The sequence below is a fragment of the Aptenodytes patagonicus genome, chromosome 8 (assembly GCF_965638725.1).
Source record: "Aptenodytes patagonicus chromosome 8, bAptPat1.pri.cur, whole genome shotgun sequence".
Taxonomy (NCBI): Eukaryota; Metazoa; Chordata; class Aves; order Sphenisciformes; family Spheniscidae; genus Aptenodytes; species Aptenodytes patagonicus.
Window position 1 is genome coordinate 5479735 of NC_134956.1, and position 17020 is coordinate 5496754.

The window sequence follows — 17020 nt, forward strand, 5'->3', positions numbered from 1 at the left end:
TGCCCCCCGCCCCAGCCCTCCCCCCCCCGGGTCCTTCCAAGACTGGATTAACAAAATTCATCCCAGAGTGGCGAGAAACACCAGTTGTGAAGGTATTTGCTGTACTTGTCCCTTTTGGCCTGGAAGCCATCCACAAACCAACAGCAATTCTCTTGCATTCCGCCATTTGCTGACATCATTAAGCCAAAATATACATCATTTCTAAGTGAAGCCCCGTGGAAATCCTGTCCTTTGCTTGCCGGAATATTTGCTTTCTGTGAGTACCTGCATCTACCCCACCAACCTCCCAGGCGTTCTGGGGGGCAAACATGCAGCGGATCCTCATGGGCCAGGCTGGGCTGTGTTGCCCCCACCCTGCAGCCCCCCACGATGCCAAGAGCCACACTGGCGGGCGGGCAACAAGACCACCGAGACCAGGGCACACAGCAGCCACAGTGCCCGTGGCATCATGTCCCACAGCGGTAGCCAGCCTTCGCCCGACTGTCCCCAGGAGTGGAAAACTCCCACCTAAGGGAAGGGCTGAGGGCTGGGTGCCGACGTGGAGGGCAGCTGGCCCACCCGAGGCCCCTGCGGCTCTGCCCCGGCCTCTGGGCTGTGCTCAGAAATCCACCTTCATGTCCAAAAACCTCAGTGGAGAGTCCTGCACGGCTGTCCTGTGTCACCTGCAGCCCCGCCACCAACTGGTAGCTGCTTCTGTCCGGTCATTTGGAGACAGAAATTCAGCAGCAAAAGAAAAATTTAACCCGTGCAGGGAGAGGCCCTGTTCCAGGCTCAGGAAAACCAAGACGGGACCCTCTGCAGCAGAACCACGTGCTGAAGAGGAGAAAAGTCTGGAGAGGGCAGATGAGGGGGAGAGGGAGTCCCACGGGAGAGGAGTTTTAGGGCTCAGAGACGTCCCCCAACTCAGAAAGCCCCTGGATAACCCACACACCCTCGTGGCTTCTGTGGGGCAGAGGAAATCCTTCCTGCAGCGCCGCAGGACAGCGGGTGCCTCCGGCCGCCTCGGAGCAGCCCCAGTCGCTGCCAGTCCCCAGGAAAGCCCTGTGGTCAGGGCGTCACAGCTATCTCTGCAACCACCTCTCAGCCGAGGCTCAGGCGGGGCCCAGGGGACCCAGCCCCTCGTTAAGGGGGTTCTCAGGGCTGGTACGTGGGGCAGAGAGGTGCCGCGCTGCCCCGCCGTGCTCAGGGAGGGCGGCTGGGGCTCCACTCGGGCACTTGCTGAGCAGGGACACCGTGCTGCAGCTGCCTGGAGCCGTGAATGTTTGCCAGCGAGAAGCAGCCCCTTGCAGTGGGTTGCATCCGGGGGCAGCCGCACCACGGGAGGGCAGCGAGGGGTCTCCAAGCCACCACGGCCATGCAGGAGCTGGGAGAGCCCTCGCACCTTGCCCTGGTGCCAGGAGGTTAACAGCCAGCCCATGGCAGCTGAGTGCCGGCCACCTCCAGCTCCTACGGCCACAGGGCTTGGGCTATGCCAGGGAACCCCGGGAGGACATCAGACGGCAGCACGGGGATGTGCCAGGGCCTGCTCAGGAAGCCCCAGGTGCTCTCCTGGAGAGGCAAGGAGCAGAGAAAATGGCGTGCAGTCACAGGTACCGCATCCAGAGCCGCGGTGCCAACTACCCCCAGCCGAATCTTCATACCTCATCCCAGCACAGAGCCACAGAAAAGCCCCATTCAGAGAGGACTCGGGAGGGTCCCTCAGATGAACCCCACTACCCTGACCACCACCAGCAAGGACCCGGGCTGCGGCAGGGCTCTGGTCAGGGTCTGCTCATGCTCCGTCCTCCCCCACGCGCCCGCAGGTCTCAACACTTGCTACTCTCGACAAGGAAAGCCCTTGCGCCTAGGTCCATTCCCCAAATCCACCGGAAAACTGACAGCCTCACAGGGATGCAACGGACATCTGGGCAAGCTCGTCATACAATCAGGGTCACAGGGTTGTGCATGAGGTGGACACACAGAGCACAGGAGGGCATGACTCACAGACGCAGCACTGTCAAGTCTTTGGAGAAACTTGCATGAACACCATCAGTTAATTTGCTTTGTTACTTTTGTGGGGGGGTTTGATTTTTATTTCCATGGTGCATCCAAAGACAAGTTGTCCAGCAGTTTGCTCAGAACCCCTCGGTTTTCAACTCCTAGGATATGTTAAAGAAGAAAGCACTATTTTAATGTTTGTTTTTTTAAAAAAATAATTAAAATAATTTGCATAGCTAAACTGTTGATCTAAGGCTTCTATGAATGGTGTGGTTATGTTTGACAGACAATGTCCATTAAACAGAGAAAGACACTAGGAAAGCCCCGTAACATTTTTTATTATGTTTTTGTAACACACGTGTGCACCACCCACCCCCCCCGCCCCAGGAAGGAAGGTCCCCATCTTCCAGCACCCCTTTGATGGAGGATGTCAGGACATCCTGCCCTTTCCTACACCCAGCTGGTCCCAGCAAACACCAGCAACTGCAGCTTCCACGGCCCAAGAGGTCCCCTACAAGCTACCACTGCTCTAAGGTCCTGGCCACGCTCCAGGGACATCCCAGACAGGCGAGCACATCTCCTGCCTGGTGACATCCAGACGTGACACGGAGGTTCCCAGATTTCAAGTCTCCATCCTAATGCGTTCACACACAGTTACACACAGCAGGTCGCTTGGGTAGCCCAGCCTCTCCTTAGGAGCCGTGGCACCGAGGCAAGCAGCCAGCGTGTTCGCTGTCAGGGCTAGGGCCAGCCTTTGCACGCGTGTGGCAGAGCAGGGCTGGGCTGAGTGCCGCTCCCTGCGTGGGGAAAGACGCTTCCCCGGCAGGAGCTCTGCCTTCCAAACTCCGCACGCCTCACAGCCCTCCTCCTCACTGGGAATGAGCACAGGAGGCTTCCACACGTGCTCCTCCACCTGCCCCAACATGACAAGAGGACTCCATCCTCCCTCCGGCTGCTGCAGAACACCCGGAGCAGCTCCTCCCTGCTCTGGCATGATCCCCCGATGGGGCACATCCAGCCAACGCAACACAGGTCAGCTACAGGCAATCTCCACAGCTGGCCCTGCTTCTAGGCTAGGCTTTGGTCAACCGGCTGCTTCTCCCCACACAGACAACCCAACAAGCAACCACTGCATGATGGAGGCCAGCATTTTATTTTTTTTAATATGGAAATTAATTTAAAAGTAGAAAGAAAGAGTCCCCCAAACAATAAATATTACGCCTTCATGAAATAAATTAATGTAGAGATTCTGTGCAGGGGGAAGTTGCTCCAATCACAGATTCAACAGCAACCGGCACTGGGTCCAGTGTCCCCTCCCAACCTTCTCCACTGCCTGGTGCAGTGGAGAAGCAGCAGCGAGCCCACCTACTCCCGGATCTGGTGGGCCACGGTGGGGCGAGATGTGGCCTTCACACAGCCTGGCAGGGCCGCGGAGCCAGGGAAGTCGCCAGGATTCCCCTCCGACGGCCACCAAGACGTCTGGGATTGCTCCACTCATCTGGCACACGGAGCTGGCATCAGAAAGACAGGACCAACCTACCTTGGATGGGACCCTCCAGGAAGGCCCAGGGGAGGACAGGACCCACCAGAAGGGCCCAGGGGAGCCCCCTGCCACAGCCCTGCCCTCCTCGCTGCGGCAGGAGCCTGCCTGGAGCCCTCACACTAGTTTCATGTGAATTTGAAGAGGATGACAAATTGTTTGTGGGGTGTTTTGTTTCTTTTTTTCTTTTTTTTTTTTTTTTTTCTTTTTACATCAATCCCCCCACCCACCCCAACATACACGATGTAGAAGCCCCCCCGCTCCCTCCCCGGTAAAAACGCTTCATCCCCAACCTCTGCTGGAGTCGCCCCCCTGGCCCACACCTCCCGGAGTGAGAGAAGTTCACAGATAAGGCAGTTCGTGTCAGAGGGAGGCTCAGCCCTGCCAGCGGTCAAGCCCGTGTGTCCAGGCCTGAGAAGGGCAGTGACTCGCAACACCAAGCCTCCCCCTTCCAGACAAGACAGAGAACAGAGACAGACAGACAGACAGAGCGTGGGAGGGAGGCACTCCTATGGTTTGCATTGCTGGTTCCCTCCTCCCCTGGCTCTTGCTCCCCCAGCCCTTGCAGGTCCACTCTATCCCCCTCCCATCTCCCAGCCCCTAATACAATTCAGATCCTTGACAGCTAAAAAACAACAAAACAAAACGAAAAGAACAAAACAACCCCCACACCACACCCTTCGCATCCTTCTCCACCCACTGCCGTGGCCCAGAGGGGAAATCCTGACTCCCAAAAAGGTCCTGCAATTTTTGCCTCCTGGCGGAGCTGAGACCAAGCAGGAGCTGGACCCATTATTTCCCTGTGATCTCTATAACATCGTCGTCTTTGTCCTCATCATTAGAGCTGCATCCCACCTCTGGGACCTCCTGGGGTTCAAACTGAGGCACCTGGGACCGAAGGAGGCCCCCGGCCGGGTAGCCCGAGTGAGGGGACATGTAGCCAGGGTAGGCAGACGCCATGCTCCTGGGAAGGCTGCTAGGCAAGACGGGGGCTGGGAAAGGAGCAAACATCCTGGGCTCGGGCAGGAGTGACTGCGTGAAGGGAAGCGAGTAATTGGGCAGCACCCCTGTCAGAGAAGGGTTTAGCATGAATGAGGGGACGCTGGCGGTGGCTGAGGTAGCAGCAGAAGAGCTGGCGGTGCCGGCTGTCAGCAGAGGGTCAGTAGTCACAGGGAACACCAGATGAGGGTCTGGGAGTAAATTGGGCAGCTGGTAATAAGAGGAGCCAGTGCCCATGTACAAGGAGTTTCCTGGTTGGGAGGCAAATGGATGGGTTAGGTTGTGGTTTAAAGAGACAGGAGGCATGGCGAACCCACCAGAGACGGGGTACCCGTGTTCGTACGGCTGCACGGACGATGGCAACTGGCGCTTCTTCTGCTGCCTGCGGGCTTGCTCCTCCGGAGCCGACGGCGAGGTCGACTTGCGCTTGTTGCCCCGTAAGTCCAACACCGAGTGGGCATCGACGTGCTGGCTGGTGGCCGGCAAGGCTGAAGACATGGAGGGAGCCATGCAGTGAATCCCCACACGCTGCTCAGCTCCTCGGGCTGCTAAGCCGGGCGCGTTGTCCGTGCGAGCAGGGTGGCCTTGTGCTGCGTTGGTGCTGGGAGAGCTGTGCCGGGACTCCCGGGCAGCTGCTGCCTCCGCATACTGCTGCAACTCGCTGATGATCTCGGGGCTGTCGGGGGATATGGGCCGAGTGAGCTCCTCCGCGCTGGGGAGCTGCGGTGATGAGGCACTGTGTCTGCCGTTGCTTGTGGACTCCAGCGAAGAGCTCTGGGAGCCTGGAAATAAGAAGATGGAGCAGGTGAGAAAGACAACCTTGGAGAAAAATCTGGGGGCCAAGAAGCAACAGTGGAAAGGAAGGTGGGGATATCATAGGCAGATTGTGCGGTCAGCTCTGAACACAGGCGTGATGGAAGGCAGCCAGGCACCCCAGTCACTTGGGTAGGAAAGCACGTGAGCAAGCCTCACACAGCACTCACAAGCCCCTTACCTGAGGCAGCTGTCCGACGGTCTTCATTGCCCTTTGGCTTCCCAGTGGTCCGGATAGCAAAAATCCGCCCGTCACTGGTCCGGATATACGTCCCTGGAACAGAGGCAGGACAACTTCATTCACCGTTTCCATGAGCCCGTGAGGCTGCCCTGGCAGGAATAGGACAGCAGTGCTGCATAAGGCCAGCCCACAGATCATGCAGAGAGATCAGTGGGGGGCTTCTGCACCTTCCTCACTCCTCATTTCCACCCTTTCAGCTTTCCCAGGTTGGAGCTCACCCCCTCCCAGTGTGCTGCCGGTGGGAAATGTGGAACTTCATGCTTGGGACTAAATTTGGTCTGGGAGCACCGGGAAGTGTTTGGCTGCCCCAGTACATGCAGTGGGTGTTGTGAGAATGAGACACCCAGCCACAAAGTTCAACAGCTCCTCTCAGAGGCAGCAGCAGCCACAGCTGCAATCGCCCTGAAGCGTCAGCTACGACAGCACACCCAAAGCATGGGCTGCAACAGAGCCACTGCAGACTCCAGATCGCCTCCCCTTCTTGTTTCTTTTCCGCTCAAGGGACTAATTCATGCTTTTACATCCTTCTCTTCACTAATTAGCATTGGCTAGGCCCCTATCCACAAGTCTTACCAAGACTACCAAGACAGAGAGACTTACCTTTTGTCCCTCGGATGATGTGGATGCTCTCGCCAGCACTGATTCTTGCCTGTACATCAGTGGATGTGTTTGTACCCGGAATCACAATATCTGGCAGCGGGGGACACAGAACAGTGTCCGTGAAATTACACGCCAGCCACAATCAGGAGTGGGGAGGTGCACCACCAAACCCCTTTGCTTGCAGTGCAGTTGTCTTTCCTATGCACTGTGCTAGAAGTAAGCCCTGGGTTTATTTCTGAGCAGCATAGGAAGGCAGCAGACGCTCTGAGGGAGCAAAAGCCACACAGCTCTGGCACAGCATCTCCCCTATCCCAGAAAGGACAACTGGCAACAGTATTGCAGGCCCTCTCGCAGGGAGTTCACTCCCAACAACCCGCCAGGCCCATGCCCCTTGCACGCCCGCAGGGAAAGTCCTCCAGGTACAAGGGAACCACTCAAATGCAGAGAGGCAGTATCAGTGGTTCTGATGCCCATCTGCCCACAGCCCATGTGGGCATCACCAACTCACCCTGCTCCTCCTCAATTCACCATGGGCATCACAACTCAACTCACTGTGAGCATCAGCAACTCACCTGTGGTGGTGACAATCTTCTGCACGAAGACACCTGCTCGCTGTAGATAGTTGATGGGGAAGTTGACAGCGGGGTTGGAACTTGAGGTTGATCCTGCACTGCCCATGGGGACATGCCGGGGCATCATAGGAATGGGGGTGGATTGAACTGGGCGGACGCTTGCCACCGGCTTGTCCTCACCCTTGAGGGCTGGTCGCCTAGTGAGAGAGGAGAGGAAAGTGCAGTGCCCCCATTGACAGGGCTAAGCATCCTCTGCCCCCTCATTTCATGTCCACAGCATGGGAAGAAGGGGAAGAGGCAGGTACTCACCAGTTCCTCTGGCTAAAGGCAGGGATGCTTGTCAGACTCTGGTCACTGGCTGGGTAATACTGTGCGTAGGACGGCCGGGTGTAGGGGACGGATGCTCGCTTTTCCTCCTCATAGCTCTTCTTCGCTGCTTTCTTCTCTGCCTTGGTCAGCTTGTGCTCCTTCCGGTCGATCAGCAGTGACTCATGCTGAAAAGGCTCCTGCAACCCCACAGCACTGAGGTTTTGACACCAACACACCACAAGAGGGAACCACCATGCCCTAAATGGCAGCCACCCGGTCCCTGCATCAGCACTGTCCCCATCCCAGGCTGGAGCAGGGAAGAGGGGAGTTGGGAGGCAGAGCTGGTCATGGGGAAGCATGTGTGGGGCAACGCTGTGGATGTGACCGAGGCTCAGCTTGAAGAGTGACAGAGTCAGCTAAGCCATCGCTCACCATCGTGAAGCCTGCCCAGCCAAGGCCATCGCTTACCATGATCACACAGCAAAACCCATGAGCCAAAGGCCAGGCTAAGAGCGCAAGCACGGAGCCGGCTGAGATGTCACACAGCCACCAGAGCCCCATGGCACCCAGCCACAGGCCCACTCTGCAGCACCACCCTACCAGTGAAACTCTTCACAACACAGGCAAGTGCTGGCTATCCCAGCTTTGTTTTAAAGCCCCCCCAGGAAGAGAGCTGGCAGCAAGCTGGGATATGCCACTGCCACCTTCCTGGCATGGCACCAAGTTGAAGAAAGGGGTGCCCTACAACCTGCCCCCAAACCTGTCCAGGACAGACGTGGCTCTAAATGTGTCGAAGATATTGCAGAGAAGGGCAGGGCTCTTAGGGCCCTCTCTAGAGGATTTTTTACCTATTCCCACCAGCACACAGATGCATCCTTCTTGCCATCATGTCCCCATCACACAGCCAGACTCCTCCAGACCTCCTCTCCTGCCTGTGCACTGCTGTGCCAGCAAGGAAGCAGGTTGGTCTTACCTTGGTGATGAGGTGAGGATACTTGAGACAGGCTAATTGTAGAACAGACTCCTTCATCTTGCTTGGATTGAGGGAGAGCTGAGCAGGGTCGGATTCCTCTTCCACAAAATGCAGCAGGTTCTCCACCTCCCGTCGGGTGAAGTTCAGCACTGGGTTCAGATCATCCACCACCCGATCTGGAAACGAGAGGGAACAGAATGAGTAGAGAAGGGAAGAGATGGGTCCTGCTGCCCTTCCTACACCCCTGTCCTAATAGAGCTCCCTCCTTGCAATCTGCATTATCCTCAGAAGCCTTCTGTAAATGTCAGGGCAGGGAGAAAAATCATTAGCCATGTTCAAAGATGAGCCTGTTTGACCAAGTCAGGCTGACAAATGCCTTGTGCTCCAGACTGCACAGCAACACAGTGCAGGTCACTGAGCTCCTGGCATGCAGGAACATGAAGCTAATTACAGATGGTGTCCCATCTCACATTGCAAGCCTTAAAACATACAAGCCCTGGGACAGAACTGCAGCCACATCAGTTCGTGCCCTCCCACAAATCCCACCAAAAAGGCTCAAGTTAATAACCAGGTGCTGAAATTTACAGAACTCTGTTGAGTCAAAAGCTCAGAAAAGCAGCCACGGTCCCTCCCTCACAAGAGCCTGAAAGTTTTCCTTGGACATTCCTTCCTGCACACAGGGCAAATGGGAGCACATGGAGAAAACATCTATATCCAGGACACTCTTAGGAGCCAGGCCAGCTGCCAGGGGACTCCACCTTGAGTGCAAGCCAGCATACTGAGCCGATCACGCTGGGCTGCTGCCTCTGGAGTTGGGTTTCGAGGCAAAGAAGGACACAGGCAGCAGAACTCTTTTTGGGTCACCACAACCCTCAGCTTCATGCTCTACGAGAGCAGCTCGACAGTTGGCACAAGCCAGCACAAAAGATACTTTTGGTACAAGGGCAGGTCAGAACTGGAATTAATTAATTATTCTTGGCTCCTAAGTAAGCCCTATTAGTCAAAGGTATCAATATATATTTTAATTTTGCTATTTTCCCTCTCTTGCTGCTGGAGAAATGGAGGTACAGAGCTATTTAATAAGTAATGCCCAGTTTAAGCCAAGTAATGCCCAGGCACAGGGGAAAACAGGATGACCACCCCCCAAAGTCTCCAGTCTCTTGTAGCAGCCAGGAGAGTAGCAGGGAAGGTAAATGGCACTGCATTGGACTGGTAGCACAACCCTGCTGCAGGATGCTGGCTCTACAACCCCTACTGCTCTGTCACGAATTTCTTATAGGGTCTCATGTCACTGCCAACTCATAAACATCAAACATAGCCCTAGGATAGTGTCTCTGTCACTTCTTCGGCTGTCTGGTTTTCAACCTTAAAAAAAGAAGTTATGAAAACCACAGAAAAAGGACTTAAAGGAGTGAAAGTCAAGAGTGGAGTGCCATGTCCATCCACACTTACCTGACATGCCCTGCTTGGAGATCTGACGGTCATAGATCTTCTTCTCAAGGGTGTAATCAGAAACCAATCTGTAAATGTGGCACGGCTTCTTCTGCCCGTAGCGGTACACTCGGCACACGGCCTGGGCATCATGGCACGGGTTCCAAGAAGCGTCAAACACCACCACTCTGTTTGCTCCAATGAGGTTGACACCCAAACACCCAGCACTGGAAATTAAAGGCAAATTTCAAATTGCTGCCTTGGCCAATTTTCAAAGCTTCTAGGCAGGACAGCCATCACAGCCAAAAGTCCATGAGGTGGCTATGGAAAGTTTCCTCCAGTCATACAGGCAATTTCAAACCCATGTTTGGTTTCCAAGACTGTTGTTAAGTTGTTGCAGAAGACTAAGGCTAAAATTCTACGCCCCTAGGGAATTCAGAAGCAGATGGCACTATCATCCCATAGAGTCTGGAGAGCACGTTACGAAGGAAGTTAAGAACTGAAAACCCCTATGCATCCAGAGCACCAGTGTGAGTCCTCCACTGTGCCCTTCTGCTCCAGCCAACTTACCGTGTGGACAAAAGGAAGAGCCAAACAGAGGTGTTGCTGGGGTCATTGAACTGGTTAATCAGTCGTTCCCTTTCCGAGGCAGAGGTGCTGCCATCCAGTCCTGAGAAGGAAATTAAAGACACATTTAAAAGCTCTGTATGTTTGGGGGAATCCCATCAGAACAAAACCATTTCCCAAACACTGAGCTTTGGCACTGGTTCCCAACCAATTCTAGGTCTTCCTCAAGTCATGCACTCCAGGACCTCAACTGGACCACTCTGTACCTCTAATTTGCCCAGCCAGGCAGCTGCAATGCAGCCAGCCAGGTTGGGATTTGTTCAACTGAAAGATCAAGCAAAATATTACTCAAGCTTGGCAAGGCCAAGACTGGGAGTGCTACCACACACCTAGCCCATTAAGGCTCCGTATTAAGCAAGAGAGTCAGCAAGCAAAAGCAGCAGGCAAAAAGGCCTCACGTATGCTGGAAGCTCGAGGCACCAAGAGAAAGCAAAATTGTGAAAGCCTTTGGCAAAACCCCACGGACTGGATCTGAGCACAGAGAGTACTGGTCTAAAGGAGTGCAGAGGAGTATCCTGTGTCTGTTCCTGGGCAGCAGCTTGCTTCTGGCAGCTCTGCAAAAATCAGGAACACCACATCCACCGCTCCTCTCAGTCCTGACCTGTAAATTAGCCACACAAAGCAACAACCCATGCCAGAACAAGATTTAAAGCTGGGGAAGAGGGGAGGAGGAATTCACAGATCCGAGGTAGTGAAAGCATTCCACAGTGATTCTGGTTTGGGAAGCAAGATCTAGAAAATAGCCAAACAGGAAGCAAAAAGTATCTTTTACAACTTAAAAAAAGCACTAGTGTGTAAGTGAGATGTTAAAGATGTCTAACATCTTCTGAGTAAGATGTCAAAAAGAGGATTTAGAAATTATCAGTTAGTTGCTATCAAACTTGACACTGTCTTTCCAAACAACTAAAGTAAGAACAATCTGAAAGAGACTTCATCAGAAGAATGCTTCAGAAGAGCACTTTCACACCCAGGGACAACTACAAGAAGATGGTGGATGACTTTCAGGAATTAGTCTGTCACAGAGGATCAAACAGTGTCACATCAAAACAGAGGAGGACTGGCTGCACTCACTGTAATAGTTGATGTTTCGGACCCAGTTGTGAACTCCTCCATCTGAGCTTGGAGGACTCGGCATTGGTCTCTTTGCCAAAAACTCTTCAATGACAGATAACGTGGACAAGCTCTGGCTGCAAAACCAAGATCTCTGTTCAGGAGAAAGCCCCCACCAGTAGCAAAAGTGGAGTATCAGAACTCTTCCCCAACCATGACAGCATCGACGGTTATCAAACCCTGTTTGTGGCAGCACAACTCTCACTAGTAAACTCGATAGTGGCAGAAGTATAAAATGCATGGAGGAAAAACAGGATCTAATACAACAAAGGAGAAAGGGGGAACTGCCACACCACTCACCCCATGTAACAACCTCCTAGTACCAGAGGGGTTCAACTACTCCAGCATTTAGTGACTGTAGAATCAACTGTTGATACTTTGCTTACCTGAAGACCAAGATCTTGTCTCCAAGCTTCACGCTTTCCTCAATTAGGTGGAACAGTAACACCATCTTGGGTGAATTCTCCAAGACTCCCGTCTGGTAATCACACAAGATGTCTTTGGCCTACCGAGAAATGGGAGACTATTACAGGTGGAGTTGCTCATTCCCTGCTTAGTTCAACAATCCTGTCTCAAGGTGAGAGAAATAAGTCATTGCAAAGAGGTTATACACATCCAGCCAGGTCCAGGTGACAATGTTACTCCCAACTACTGCTGCTACCTCCCATTTCAGAAGCTCCAAAAGACAAACTTCTTGGAATACGGATGAATGAGCATCCTCTTAACCTCTCATGACTCTCTACTCTATCTCAAGACCTCTCCTCCAGCTTGCTAGATTTACCACCATCTTATCTAGACTAAACTTCACCCTAACACCTTTTTTAGAATAACAAACTCCACAGCCTTTTTGGTCAGATGAAAACAATGGTATAAAAGAGTGTTGCCTGCACTCCAGCCTCACGAGAGTCCCAAAATCCCTACCCAGTGCCATGCAGACATGCTTATCAAGATGCTCTGTGGCAGAGAAAATGGATGAGAAATCCCCAACTCTTAAACAGAAGAGTCTTTTCTTTGCTCTAGTTCAGAAAACTGCCCTAACAAAAAGACGTACAGTCTTTCAGAGTAAGTATCTAGTCTATGTTTATCATAACTCTCCAAATGAAGAGTCTTCCAGCAGTGGTACTCACCCACTCATAAGTAACGACCTGATTTGCTCTCTCCTGAAAGGGGTTGAAGCCGACGCTCTGGAGGAACTTGCTATTGGTAGCTTCTCCAACTGGTGATGCCAAAGTATTACTCTCTGTTTTGACTTTAATTCCCTGAGGCTGGCAGCGCGAATTAGTACTTGCTGTGCCAAGGTCATCCACATCCAAATCCTGCTCGTTTGCCAGATTCTCCTTTTGCAGAGCTTCATACAACACGTCTGGATGGTTCCAGATCTGAAAGAGTAAGAAAAGAAAGTGGTTAGGCCTGCGCTGGCCTGCTGCCTGCCAATGATTGTGGACTCACAGCTATTCAAAGGAAATAACGAATACTTCGATCACCTCATCACCATCCCCACACGGAACTGTAAGGCACTGCAGAGAAAGCTAGTCTGACTGCATTACGGTAGTGAAAACAGAAAACATGACTCTGCCACAACACAAGGTATAAACCATCTTAACCAAGGCTCTCCTGACTTTAAAACTGCCGAATTCTTTCCTTGAGAACAAAACAGAAGGCCACTGTGCACCCCACACAGCACAAATGCAGAGGAAGCTGCTTGTTTGCATTGTAGCAGGTAAATGGTTAAGGTATCAACCCAGTACTGGTTCAGCTGATGGCTGCAGGTTTCTTGTACAAATTTGAACGAGACATTTAACATGCCTGCACCCCAGGTCTGGAAGTGGGGATAACAATTCTGCTGGGCCATTGCAGGGCATTCTGGGGAGAGAAGATGCGCCTGGCCAACCACACTTTTATCTCCTGTTTTCACTCATATTCCTGCCTTTCCCTTACATACTAGAATATTTCTTTGCAGCTCCTGCCAAAACCTACCTTACAACAGACACAGAAAGCTTTGAGTGGGTTCAGTCCCAGCCAGCCACTGTTGCCTGCATCTCGGAACCGGTTCATGAACTCTGTATAAAGGGCCCGCTGGATCTTTGACAGACGTACCAAAATGACGTGTTCTTCCTTAGATGGGAGCTGAACCTTCAGCACATTGTGGCCTCGCCTGTGGAGGAAATAAAGAAAGAGAGATAAACAGAGGGAAGGGAATTTCCGATCTGATCTCTCTGTGGCTGCCTGTAGGGTAAGATTTTGACTTCTTGCCCACCTGGCTGCAGAGAGAAAGATCTCTAGTTGCATGCTTCTCTAATGCACGACACTTCCAAGATACTCTCCCTGCAGCCAAATACCAACTGTAAGCACAATTACAGAGATCTCAAATGTTACAATCTTCTAGCACAGGTCACAGTGTTAAGAGGGTGATGAAAGTCCTGTTTTCCATGGCAGTTGAAAAACAGAAATAAGACCTAAGGTCTCTTTTTAGCTCTGCCAATGACTAAGACACTCCATCCATATCACTGGTCCAGCATCTTAGAACCCTCATCTGAGAAACAAAGCTGATTTGTTTCCAGAGTGGTGGAGACACCGTCACTTTTCATAACTGAAGGTTATGAAACACTTTCAGATCCTTGGGTAGAGGATGTCAGAAAGTGCACATCCAAATTAACTATTAAGACATCAAAATAAACCCGAGATCACTCTGGTGCAGTTAGAGGTGTTGTTCTCCATTATCAGAGTCTGTGGTACCAGAGCAAACCAACTTTACTTCTACCTCCAAGGCAAAATGGAACCATAAGGACCACTTTGCAGTTGACAGATTGAACAAGACAGAGATTCTGAGAGAAATATGGAGCTGCTAACCTAAGAATCTTCTCTGTGGTTTTCTCTGTATGCTTAAGATCCTCCCACAAAGACAGATAAGGTACCTGTTTTAAAACTCAAGCCTAAGAAGCTGGATCCATGGGCCAAGGCCAATTGTATGAGGTTCAACAAGGCTAAGTGCTGGGTCCTGCACTCGGGTCACAACAACCCCATGCAGCGCTACAGGCTTGGGGAAGAGAGGCTGGAAAGCTGCCTGTCGGAAAAGGACCTGGGGGTGTTGGTCGACAGCCGGCTGAACATGAGCCGGCAGTGTGCCCAGGCAGCCAAGAAGGCCCATGGCATCCTGGCCTGTATCAGAAATAGTGTGGCCAGCAGGAGTAGGGAAGTGATCGTCCCCCTGTACTCAGCACTGGTGAGGCCGCACTTTGAACACAGTGTTCAGTTTTGGGCCCCTCACTACAAGAAAGACATTGAGGTGCTGGAGCGTGTCCAAAGAAGGGCAATGAAGCTGGTGAAGAGTCTAGAGCACAAGTCCTGTGAGGAGCAGCTGAGGGAACTGGGGCTGTTTAGCCTGGAGAAAAGGAGGCTGAGGGGAGACCTTATTGCTCTCTATAACTACCTGAAAGGAGGTTGTAGCGAGGTGGGTGTCAGTCTCTTTTCCCAAGTAACAAGTGATAGGACGAGAGGAAATGGCCTCAAGTTGTGCCAGGGGAGGTTTAGATTGGATATTAGGAAAAAAATTTTTCACCAAAAGGGTTGTCAAGCATTGGCACAGGCTGCCCAGGGAAGTGGTTGAGTCACCACCCCTGGAGGCATTTAAAAGACGTGTAGACGTGGCGCTTAGGGAAATGGTTTAGTGGTGGACTTGGCAGTGTCAGGTTAACGCTTGGACTCGATGATCTTAAGGGTCTTTTCCAACCTAAATGATTCTATGATTCTATAAGGCAGCATGATTAGCTGTACTGCATAAACTCAGCAAACAAGCAGGCTAATTTGGGATGAAGGAGCTGTTTGCATGGACTACACCGTTAAGAACTCCTTGTGGACTCACCGCTGCACAAAGCCTTCCAGCAGGCTATGCAGGACATGACTGCGATACCTCATGAGACGGACATCTTGAGGGGTGCTGTCAATACACTGCCCATTCAGGATAGGGCGCTCAAACATGTTGCTGAATTCCTGCCGTGAGCCTAGAAAGTCAGGTCGGACAAAGTCTACCATACACCAGTACTCAATGAGGTTGTTCTGGAGCGGGTAACCAGTCAGCACCACCCGCCGGCGGGAGCGGATGTTCTTCAGGGCCTGCGAAGTGCTGGCATGGCAGTTCTTTATCCGGTGTCCCTCATCACAAATAACCACATCTGGGCCAGGGCGAGACAAAGCTTTCTCAATCCCTGAGGACAAGGAACATTAAGTGTTAGTTAGAGATGAATAAGACAAAGTTCTGGTTTTATACGGTCACCAACTTCATAAAATGAAAAAGAGGGGTAGTTCTGAAAGACAAAAAAAGCAGTATTCATGGGTGGCAGAGAGCAAGGCTGATTCAGGAAATAAAATGTGACTAGACACTAGCTCTGATTTAGCATAATGTGGTAATGACCAGACATGACTGCCCCTTGATTTCTGCTCAATGACCTGCATTGCATGAAGTTTGGTGTCTTGCATCAGATCAGACTGGTAAATCTCACACAAATGAATCCCCAAGTTCGGTGTACTGACTTCCATGCTTACTTGCAGCTATTGCAAGAAATGAAAGACTCAACCAAAGCTCAACAACCTTCTGTCTCCAAAGACACAATCCTGCCCAGCAAAGTTTGATCATGTCAGGGATGCTAAAAGCAAGTTATAGGTTGTTTCCCTGTGCTGCCAGAGTTGATAGCCAGCTGGACAACAGGATCACACTTTCTCTCGAGGACTGGCCTCCCACCTTTCAGAAGCTCTTGCTGCCGGTCTTCCTCATCCAAGTCAATAATGACAGGGCCAGCTTGTTTCTTTGTTTTCTTCTTCCTGCCAGTGGCAAAGGACTTCTTCAGTGAGAGGAGACGGTACATCTCATATCCCATCAGCAGCACACCACCCTCTATCACCCAGTCATTCACCACCTTTGCACGTGCAGCTGTTGTCCTGCAAAACAAGCAAACAAACAAACCAAATAAACTGTAAGCTTTCTCTCCAGTTTCAGTTTGAACCACTGGATTGGAGTCTGCTGAGAAAAAAGAGCTGTTCAATTAATTAAAGCACTTTCTTGCATCAAAACAGACAGAGGAATACAATGAAGTTTCTTTAGGAGACAATCTGGTACAGAGCAAAAGAAAAAAGCCTTTTATGTGCCACAGGTAGCAGGGTTGAGAATGACAAATCCTTACAGGAACTGAGCTGTAGAAGTTTGTCACGTACAAAAGCATATCAAACTTGAGAGCATCCTTTTTAAAGAGCTGTTGAGGAGACTACCTCTGCAAAAACCAGTTTCTGAACAAGCTGCTAATGTATGTGGTTGTAATCGTCTAGTTGTTTATCCCCTGTCGTTGTCTCTTCCAATGCTAGTGTCCCTCAGTTTTTCCTTCCCTGCTCAGAATTGGTTCAGATCAAGACACTATCCTCACTCAATCCTTCCAGAGCACACCAGATCCCATCCAATAGTAAACACATGGCTGGAATAGTGTCAGCAGATTCAAAGTACATTCCACCCAGGAGGTGAAGACCTCAACAGATAAGTGTATGAACATAGCTGATGAACTGAGAGCTCCCTAGGATCACTACACTGTCCTGATCCATGCAAGACAAATGACCCAGAAAGAAGCAGAGATCCACAAGCCAAGAATGCACTCCACACCAGGCTGTTAACTGCAATCATTGATTTCTCCCTTCTGGACAAGGAGGCTTTGTATAACTTGCCAGAATCTCTCAACACAATTCACAGAACGTCACAGTGTCGGGTAGAGGAATCCCTAAGTGTGTGAAAAATCTCAGGAAAAAACCCCAACATTTAAAATACAAGAGACATGGTATAAGGGGCA

At 51.5% G+C, this 17020-nt stretch overlaps 1 protein-coding gene across 5 annotated transcripts in view; it reads right to left on the reverse strand.

The window, feature by feature from the left end:
* Positions 1–33: 33 nt before the first annotated feature.
* RAD54L2 (RAD54 like 2) overlaps positions 34–17020 on the reverse strand; it is a 71874-nt gene continuing 54887 nt past the window's right edge. For 4 of the 5 annotated variants that reach the window (XM_076346086.1, XM_076346088.1, XM_076346087.1 and 1 more), the window contains 14 exons: positions 15931–16127; positions 15055–15397; positions 13170–13347; positions 12320–12571; positions 11579–11697; positions 11154–11269; positions 10026–10125; positions 9477–9682; positions 8025–8200; positions 7052–7248; positions 6743–6939; positions 6171–6260; positions 5511–5603; positions 4122–5298 (listed from right to left, as the gene is read on the reverse strand). In XM_076346086.1, the coding sequence (XP_076202201.1) occupies positions 4310–5298; positions 5511–5603; positions 6171–6260; positions 6743–6939; positions 7052–7248; positions 8025–8200; positions 9477–9682; positions 10026–10125; positions 11154–11269; positions 11579–11697; positions 12320–12571; positions 13170–13347; positions 15055–15397; positions 15931–16127 (3253 nt within the window). In that variant the 3' untranslated portion in view covers positions 4122–4309. Of the gene's footprint in view, positions 2139–4121; positions 5299–5510; positions 5604–6170; positions 6261–6742; positions 6940–7051; positions 7249–8024; positions 8201–9476; positions 9683–10025; positions 10126–11153; positions 11270–11578; positions 11698–12319; positions 12572–13169; positions 13348–15054; positions 15398–15930; positions 16128–17020 lie in introns of those variants that run through there. The other variant, XM_076346090.1, reaches the window with a different exon arrangement.